This window comes from Suricata suricatta, chromosome 12 (genome assembly GCF_006229205.1).
Source record: "Suricata suricatta isolate VVHF042 chromosome 12, meerkat_22Aug2017_6uvM2_HiC, whole genome shotgun sequence".
Classification (NCBI taxonomy): Eukaryota; Metazoa; Chordata; class Mammalia; order Carnivora; family Herpestidae; genus Suricata; species Suricata suricatta.
The window spans coordinates 1,349,265-1,358,906 of record NC_043711.1 but is presented as its reverse complement, the minus strand read 5'-3'; the positions used below and the strand labels follow the sequence as shown (position 1 = coordinate 1,358,906).

The window sequence follows — 9,642 nt, the reverse complement described above, 5'->3', positions numbered from 1 at the left end:
GGCACGCTGGAGATCCGCGGCGCGCGCCCGCAGGACAGCGGCACGTACACGTGCGTGGCCAGCAACGCGGGCGGCAACGACACCTACTTCGCCACGCTGACGGTGCAGCCCGAGCCCGCCGCCAACCGGACCCCGGGCGAGGGCCGCAACGACACGCAGGCGGCCGTGCGCTTCCCGCTGGACCTCACCACCATCCTGGTGTCCACCGCCATGGGCTGCATCACCTTCCTGGGCGTCGTCCTCTTCTGCTTCCTGCTGCTCTTCGTGTGGAGCCGCGGCCGCGGGCAGCACAAAAACAACTTCTCGGTGGAATACTCCTTCCGCAAGGTGGACGGGCCGGCGGCCGCCGCGGGCCAGGGGGGCGCGCGCAAGTTCACCATGAAGATGATCTGAGGGCCGCGCCGCCCCCCCGCGGCCCGTCTGACCACCACCTATGCATTTCCGGGGGGGGGGGCCCTCCCGCGGCTGCCTCCTGGCGGAACTTCCCCTTTTTTTGTATAGAGACCCGGCCACAGGACTTTTTTTCATCGGGATGCATCTTTTTGCATTGTTTCGCAAAGCATTTTCTAAAGGTTTCACCATGTTTTCCTGCCCCTGCCTGGCCCGGATCTGGGCGGGTGGGAGTTGGGAGCCCCCGGAGGCCCCCCCAGAGGAAGTAGTTAACACCTCGGAGGGAGCCGGTCCAGCAGGGGGAAGGCAGCCCGCCCCTGGGGAGGCAAGCGGAGCCCATATGGGCCCCACCCGGATGCCCCACACCACTCCTCACATCCAGCAGCACACGCCCGTTCACACCAAGGACACACAGCCAGACACCCGGCCCCAAGACAGAGCGTTCACACCACCGCCCCAGCTGACCATGAACAGGTGCCCCCACCGCTGAGCTCACCACGGGTCTGCAGGGCACTCGGGAGAGCCCGGCTCACACCTGGGACGCACCCCACTCACACTCAGGACACACGCAGCTGACACACACTCGGCACACCTGACACAGCTCACACTTGGGACGCACCCAGCCTACACTGCGAACACAGTCAGCCCGCAGCCAGGATGGGCTCAGCTCGCACTTGGCTCCTGATCAACTGGCCGTCTCAGGGGCATCTTGGGGGCTAGACCAAGGTCTTGCTGCACAGGCAAATGCCATCCCCCCCCCCCCCCGCCAGGGGGCCGGCACATGGCATGCTAGCCCGTCTCCGCCCCCAGACCCTCTCCCACCAGGACCCCGGGCCCAGCAGGGAGGGCTGCCTACTAGGAGAAGCCATGTCCCTAGCTTCCTCCACCTCCCCTGACAGCTGCCACCTGCTTCCGGTGCCCACGCCACACGGGAGGGGCCGTTGCCCTGGCCCTTGACTCAGGAGCATGGCGTCTGGAGTGACCTTCCATCCTGAGTCCACACTACCCCCAAGCCAGCCTCCGATGAGCCCCGAGGGTAGCCCTAACGTGCCAGGCCCCGGGACCCATCCATCGCGCATGTGGGGAGCGAGGCCAGAGAGAGTGAGAGGTTCTTGGGGGTCCCTGTAAGTGCATTACAGGGGCAGCACTGGAGAGCGCAGCCAGGACAGGCTGCAGGCTGCAGGCTCCAGGGGGGTCTGGACCGGGCTGTTGGGAGCAGAGACTCCTCGGTCTCTGACACTTTGGGGAAGAGCTAGCGCTGAAGATTAAGGGAGCCAAGGGCGGACGATAGCTCAAGTTGAGGAAGAACTTTCCCAAGGTCACTGTCCCCTTGACACTTCTGATAGTGAGTTCCCCATCACTGGGGGGAAGCAACAGGAGCTGAGGTTTTGCAGAAATATTCAGACACCAGACAGGGTCCATCCATGACCCTGCCTCTCCCAGGCTGATTCTCGCCCCCACCCTCCCCTCATTGGAGGAAGGGGCACCGGAAATGGGGCCCCTCGACGAGTAAGGAGCCTGGCCACCAGGCTAGGTCAGTATTCTTAGCATAGGAAGGCTCCACACCAGCCCTCTCCCTGCCCAGGTGCGTAATTGTATCTGGTGACCGAGAACCGCCTGGACCACCAGTGTCCTCATCTGTAAAATGGGTCTGAGGTCAAATCCAGCATTGCATATATAGAGGCCAGGCCCGCAGATGGGCCGCACGGCTGACCAGGATCCTGGATCCTTCAAGATCTTTCTGAGAAGAGCCAGAGAGGAAGCTGGGTCAACACTGGGGGTTTTGAGCAAAGGACTCGGGCAGAACTCGGAAGGGGATGCGGGCGTTCTCCCTGGGCTGTGTGGCAGGAGACGTCTGTCCGGAAGCCCTGGAGCTCCTCCCACAGTGTGCAAGGGGGCCCGCGGGGCTGGGTGGGGGCGCTGACCCCGCCTCAACCCCGCTCGTGGTGGACGTGGTGACGGCCACTGGGGGTGTCCTGCGACCCCAAACCCCACCCGAGTTGGGCAGAACTGACTCATTTTCTCTCTTCAAACCCTCCTAACCTTGGTTGCCATAACAACCCCAAGGGCCCCTCAAATTGACATCCAAGTGCCTTTAGCATTATCAACGATGGGAGGGGGGTGTTCTCTCAGCAGCGTTAGGACTGGACGGAAAGTCAGCGAGTAGGGCTCTCCCACCCCCTCTGCCCAGCCCCCAGCCCAACAGGAACCAAGACCCCCAGCCCCCAGCCCCCTCCTGCTGTATTTGGTTGGAATCCAATAAAAAGCTGATTTAATAATGGACTTCAGGGGTTTTTTGGTTTTTTGGTTTTTAATTCTCACGGGAGGAGTGAGGGCAGGAAGTAGTGGCTGCCGGGGTCCCCGGGGAGGGAGGTCAGATTCCAGCCCCAGAGCTGGTTGTGAGCCAGAGTGACCTGCAGAGATGACACTTTCAGGAGCGCCCATGCCATTCGCCTGCTGTCCCCCAGCCCCTGCCAGGCAGGTCACACCCCAGGCGCTGGGTCCCCCGTCATGACCTCACTCGCAGCCGGCACAGGGAGGGCATCTGCCCAGAGTCCCCAGCCGAGGGAGGCCAGGTGCCCCCCACAGTGCCCTCAGGGCAGGCAGCTTCCTCCAGGCCCAGACGGGGGGGGTCTCTCCTCTTCTCAGTTTCCCTGCTTCTGAGGCCTCGGAGAAAAAGAAACCAGCTCTTTTTTTTTTTTAAGACTTATTTATTTAGGGGCACCTGGGTGGCTTAGTCGGTTGAGCCTCCGACTCTGGCTCAGGTCATGATCTCACATTCGTGGGTTCGAGCCCGTGTCGGGCTCTGTGCTGACAGCTCGGAGCCTGGAGCTGCTTTGGATTCTGTGTCTCCCTCTCTCTCTGCCCCTCCCCGCTCATCTCTGAATCTCTGTCTCAAAAATAAATAAAACATTAAAAAAAAAAAGACTTAGTTATTTAAGTATCTCAATGCCCAGGTGGGGCTTGAACTCGAATTCCAGAGCCGCAGGCCCTGCGGGGCGCCCACCAGAGGAAGTAGCTCGGTCCCCGCCCCAGCCCCCCACCTGGTGAGGAGGGCCCCTTGGGCCCAGAGCCCGGCAGAGCGGGACCGTCGCAGCTCCCGAAAGCCCGTGCTCTTTCTGGAAGGAGGTGGGCCGAGTCAGAGTGGTCAGCAGACTTCGACCTGGCCAAGGGGGCCGGGGCTGCCTCTCACATGCCACTCGGTGTCACTCCAGGTCTCAGCTTCCCCATTTGACGCTGGGGAAGCAGGAAGGGGACGCACCAGGGCTGTGGGATGTCGCCGTCCCTGCCTGATTTCACAGGAGCTGGGAGGCGAGGGCGCTGGGCCAGGGGACCCTCCCTCGGGGCCTCCCTTCCCCTTGGACCAGGTCGAAGTCCCTGGATTTCCTGAACTCCGTCTTATTCCTGGGGCAGCCGAGGCCCAGCTGAAAGAGGACCCGACCTGTTGGAGGCTGGAAACCAAGGAGGGGCCCCTCAGAGGGTGTCTGGGGGTCCCACAAAACAGGGCGCAGGCCCGGGCAGCACATGTGGGCCCGGGATGGGGGCGCTTCCCCTCCGAATGGAGCTAGAAGGAGCACTTTCCTCTGTGGCACCCTCTCCGGGGTCCCTGAGCTGCAGCTCCTCGGAACAAAACCTAGTGGCTTAAAACAAGCAAGATTCATTAGCCAGCAGTTCTGGAGTTCAGAAGTGTTGACTGAGTCCTGGCCGGTTCCCCAGGGCCCCAGGGAGCCCGGCTCCGCCGCCGCCCGTTTCACATCCTTGGCCCACGGCCCCTCCTCCATCCTCACGGCCAGCACCGTGGGGCCCACCGGGCTCTCTGCCCCCCTCTCCTGAGGACACTGGGCACCCCGGGCACCCAGGGTCACCCCCTCATCTGATGAGCGGAGCCTCAGACACACCTGCAGCCTCAGTTTCCCTGCTGGGACACCTCACAGGCTCCCCGCTCCGGACATCTGGACGTGGCATCTTGGGGGCCGTGACCCTGCCCACTGCAAAAACCGGGCGTTTTTCTCGGGAAGGCCAGCGTCACGTGAAATCGCGAGCGCTTAGCGTCCCGCGGCCACCCCGAGGCACGCCAGGCGCGCAGAGCCCGGCCTCAGCCCCCACCGCGCTCAGGGACTGCTCGGCAGATGGAAGATGGGCTTTACGGTCCCCGGAGGGCCTGACACGGGGGCCGGGTGGCCGGCTGCGGCGGGCACGGGACGACTCCCAAGCTGATGGCCAGTTTTAGTGGTGAGCCAGGCAAGCGGGCCCCATTCCCCAGCCTGGGGGTGGGGGGTCCTGTCCAGTGGGGCTCAGCGGGTGTCCATGGGCCCTGTGCTGCCCCCGCAGGCAGAGGGCCCCGGGGGGACCCTCCCAGGAGAGGCCAGCTTAAGGCCATCAGGGGGTCCCCGTGCAGCCCCTCCTCGTCACACTGCCCTGTCATGGTGGGAAAGCCCCTGGAGATGTCACCTCTGTCCTAGCCTGGCCACTGCCACCCCTTGGCCACATGGCTGTCCCAGCAGGGCCAGGACCAGCGTGAGCTGGGTGAGCTGCTCACCTCGGGGACGGAATTTAAGGGGCGTCCAGAACAGTCCCCAAGATCCACATTCCAGAAACAAAATGAACTCGTGTCCCATATGCACAATGAACAAAACAGTCGTCTTTGAAATAAGAACGGGGCCTGTCCTGGCTCCGGCTCTAAGAAAAGTTCATTCACGGAGACAGCCGGCCGGCTCCTTCAATGTTACTTCCCGGGGCTGCTGAGTGGGGGTTTTTTGGCATCACCTTAAATCCTGTGCCCCAGGGGAGTGCCTGGCATGCCCCTCCCCCCGCCGTGGCCCGGAGCCCTGAGCTGGCTGGGGACCCCCAGGGCCTCATGAAGCGAAGGGAACTCATGATCAGGGTTGGGGCGGCGAGGAGGCCGGGACAGCCCGGTTTGTGGGTCCAGCCCTGAGATTTCCTGGGTCCCCACCCTGCCTCCTGCCACCAGTGTAGAAACCCACCCAAACCGCAGCCTACGGAGCCTCCAGGTGCGAGGGCCTCGGGGTCAGCAGGTCAGTTTTGCCCCAAACGCAGCAGAGGACCCGCAGGGAAGAGGTTCACGGAGCCGCTTAATCTGCTTCCACACAGCCGGGGCCCTGGGTGACGATGGGGCACCAGCAACCACCCCGAGGACCTGTCATCGTGCCTTGACCTGCTGTGTGGCCCTGCGTGGAGTCCCACCCTCTCTGGGCTCGTTGACCCTGACGGCAATGGCAGGGCGCAGAGAGAGGCACCGCCACCAAGTGTACTCCAACCTGCTTTGCACCTGCAGGGATCTCCCGGCTTCCCCGTTCCACGGGGAGGCCCCGGGCTCGGAGCTGGGTGCCCTTCCCACCAGCGGGCAGGTCCCAAGTCCAACTGTCCGGCTGCCCCGCGTTGCCCCCAGTCTTGTTCTCTGTGTACGGGGTTATTTATCAGATGACTTTTCTAGATAAATGCATTAGGCCAGTAGGTGGGGGTGGGGAGTGAGAAGATTCCATTAAAAACATTGTTTAATATTTACTTACTTTTGAGGGAGAGAGAGACAGAGCACAAGCAGGGGAGGGGCAGAGAGAGAGGGAGACACAGATTCGGAAGCAGGCTCCAGGCTCTGAGCTGTCAGCACAGAGCCCGACATGGGGCTCGAACCCACGGACCTGAGCCGTGTGACTATCCTGAGACAGCACAAGGGAACCGCTTTCCTTTATTCCCAGAAACAGAGAAGGGTGGTGATTTGCCCAACGTCACACAGCAAGTCAGAATGGAGCCGAGGGTCCTGGACGAGCAGGGGGCAGGGGGCCGGGGGCTTCTCAGACGCCCTGCACAAGGGACAGGGAAAGCAGAGAGAGGAAGGAGCCACCCTGGTGGCGGTGGCATTTCCTGCTGCCTACGGGTGGCCGGCTTCCCTGGTGGGGAGCCTAGTGTGTCCGGCTGCCGGGCCCCTGGTGTGCCCCTCGGACCTTCCTCACGTCACCTGCCCTGCTCCCAGCCCTGGGCCCTCCTCTGGGGACCAGGCGGTCCCCTCTGCCTGGAATGCCCTTCCCACCTTTGGGGGAGGTGTCCCGGGAGGGTGGGTGGGGCTCCGGGCTGGGGAAGTGGCCAAGCCGCATCCCCACTCTGGCCTGCGGTCTGACAGTTGCTCGGGGCTTCCGGGCTGCCAGGGACGCAGGGCGCACTGTCCTGGCAGGCAGGGGCGGCAGCTGCGGGGAGTTTGTCCCCAAGGCCCACCTCCTGCTCCTGGTCACCCCAGTTCTGCAGGTAGGAGCTCCTGGAGGGGTGCTGCCTGCGGAGGGGGCCGAAGCTGCACCTCACAGCAGCTGCGGCGCCCGGGAATCCGGGAGAGGGGCGGGGTGGGGGTGCCAGCCACAGGCCACTGAGGAGGGGCGGGGTGGGGGGTGCCAGCCACAGGCCACTGAGGAGGGGGAAGGGTGGGGGGTGCCAGCCGCGGGCCACTGCAGGGCTGGAGGGGCTCCAGGGAGCTGGGCTCCGGGACGGAGGCCCAAGCGGGCTCCCGGCTACTGACATCTGCCCCCAGCCGTCCCCCACCATGGCCCGCCCTGGAAGCTGGATATTCTACTCTGTCCATGTCGCAGAGGCACGGGGTCCCTCCCCCTGCCCTGAAAGGTTGCTGGGGGACACTCCCGCTTCCCCCATGAGGACGGGAGCCCAGAGAGGGCGGCACACCCTCCCAGAGCCACACAGCAGCTCAAGGCCAGGCAAGAAGACCAAGGCTGCCCCACTCTTGCCTAGGTCCCTGCACCCCCACGCACTCCGCCGAGGCCCCCAGACACCCCACATGGGCCCGCCCACGCCTGCCCCCAACTCTAACTCTGACCTTCAGCATGAGCAGCCCTGAGCCGCCCACAGAGACACCTGGACCTGACGCCCCCACTGGGTCGACTCAGCCCACCTACAGCAACCTCGGTGAGCCGCGCTGGGGCCCCCGCTGGGGAACCTGGCTGGCAGGGGCGGGGCCCGGCTGAAGGGCTGAGTCGCCCGTCACCGCTCAGGGAGCCCCTGCCCGACGCTGGTGAAGCTCACTTAGAGCGGCATTTCAACATCTTTCACCAAATTCTCCGTTAAGCAAAGGCTGGGATCTTCAGCTTGTAAAAATGAGGAAGCTGGAGTTCCCAGAGGCGGGGGCATCCGGCCCAAGCCAGGCAGGAAACAGGGCCACCTGCTGGGGGCTGGACCCTTCCCAAGCCTCAGTTTCCTCCTCTGTAAATTGGGGCGGTTCTCATACCCCCACGGGGCATGGGGCAGCTGGATGCTGGGGGGGCAGTCGAGGCTGACGGTGGAGTCAGATGCCCAGGGCCCCGGACTCCGTGAAGCCTCACCCCCTCCCTGCGCCCCTCTCCTCCCCACAGGTGAGGTCCGGGCCCACCTGCTGCCCTCCAAGGCCTGCCGGCCCCCCCGGAAATCTGGGCCCCCCTCGGCTGACCCGCGGCCCCTGCCCCCACCCCTGCCCAAGAAGACCCTGTCCAGGACCCAGTCGCTGCCCACCTGCGGGGCCCCCAGCCACACCCCTGCTCCTGAAGGGCAGCCTCGGAGGGCCTTCCTGGGGTCCCACAGTGTGGACGAGAGCCAGGCGGGTGATGGCCAAGCTCGGCCAGCCTGTCCCCCCACAGAGCCGGCCTTCGGCACCCTCGACGCCTCACTGGGCCTCTCCTGGCACCACCTGAGTCGCCCCGAGGCCACGCATGCAGTCCTGGAGGCCCGGCAGCTGCAGGCCCTGCGCACCGTGCACGCCCGGCTGCAGGCCCGCCTCCTGGGCGGCCACCCGGGCCCCTGCTGCTCCGGCCACGGCTTCCGCCTCCTGGACAGCTCGCCCTGCGTGGAGAGCGGGGACGCCCTCTACTACCGCGTGGTGCGGGTGGGCAACGAGGCCTGGCACCTCCTGGCGGCCAAGGTGAGCCCTGCCCCCCCCCCCCTCCAGGGGAAGCTTCCCGTTTTCCATTGTAGGCCCCACCCGGCCCCGCACAGCATGGGCTCAGCGGCCGAGTGCCCAGCGAGCGTGACCTCACACGGCCCTCGGCGCCCGCTTCTCAAGCGTGGGGCCGCCGCCGTGCGAGTCGCTGGGGGTCTTGCTCGCCCCCAGCCCATGCCTCTCAGGAGCCCAGTCTCCGGCGAGCCCGCCGCTAGAAAGCCCCCCGCACCCCGCACTGAGTAACCCCTGTCAGGAGCGCTTCTGTCGTGCCCCGAGCATTCTCAAGAGTCCGACTTCCAGGCGATTCTGTCCTGTACATGCCTCTCCGGAAAAAATAAAGATTCCGGTTAAGCCACCAAGAAACCTCAGCCGTTAGACAAAACGCGCCAGTGCGGCCCGGAGCGCTGGCAGAGCGGAGCGCGGGCGGGAGTTCTCGGGGGGCGGGAGTTCTCGGGGGCTGTGTCCAGGGGACCCTGGACCCTGGCTGCATCTCACACCACCTCCCCTTGTGATTTGAATGTCATTCCCAGGGCTGATGCTCTCTTGACCTTCTAGAAAGAGCTGTGTGCCATCCAGTCTGCAGCCACAGGCCACGTGTGACTTATGAGCACTTGAAACGGGGCTGGTCCCACCCCAGATGTGCTTGGAGTGCCAACCAGAGACCTGATCTCTAAGGCTTAGTACCTAAGAATTACTGTAAAACCCCTCGTTACCAGATTTTATATTGATCACCGGTGCCTGGTAACATTTTGGATATATCCGGTTTAATAAAAACCACTGTGAACATTGTTTCTTACCGCTTTGTAAAATGCAGATTCTGGAAAGATTTAATTATCCCGCAGCCTCAGCTGCATTTCTACTGCACGGCCCGCGGAACCCTCGCGGCCCACCCCCCACCCCCGCCCCCGCGGCAGGCGGCCCAGTCTGACCCCTAAACACCGCCCCCACTAGCGGAGCTCTCCCTAAAATCACTTGGGCGTCCAACATCCCAATTCACATTTAACTCGTGCTTCCGGAAGCAGCCCACCTCCGCTGCCCGCCCTGCAAACGGCAGCGGGGGCGGGGCGGACAGGTAGGGGCGCTGGGGCGGGGTCTCCGCGGCCAGGCCCTGACGGCCCCCCCCTTTGCTCCCTCAGGTGTCCAAGCCCGGAGCGGAGGAGCCTAGCCCGTGGGGCCTGGAGCTGCAGGCCTCCCTGCCCCCCCACTTCAACCTCCAGGGGCTGTGCGGCCTGGTGTCCGACGGCGCCCTGCCCGAGGCGCCCTGGACGGGCCCCGCGGTGCTGGCGGCCGAGGTGCCGGAGCGCACGCTGGCCCAGTGGCTG

General features: G+C 64.5%; 1 protein-coding gene across 1 annotated transcript in view; it reads left to right on the top strand.

Annotated features, from left to right (window-relative positions):
* The first annotated feature begins 6,540 nt into the window (after positions 1-6,540).
* The window catches only part of PEAK3 (PEAK family member 3), an 8,255-nt gene continuing 5,153 nt past the window's right edge, over positions 6,541-9,642 (top strand). The window contains exons 1-4 of the mRNA XM_029916402.1: positions 6,541-6,651; positions 7,144-7,317; positions 7,761-8,302; positions 9,457-9,630. Coding sequence (XP_029772262.1) covers positions 7,236-7,317; positions 7,761-8,302; positions 9,457-9,630 — 798 coding nt within the window. The 5' untranslated portion in view covers positions 6,541-6,651; positions 7,144-7,235. The remainder of the gene's footprint in view (positions 6,652-7,143; positions 7,318-7,760; positions 8,303-9,456; positions 9,631-9,642) is intronic.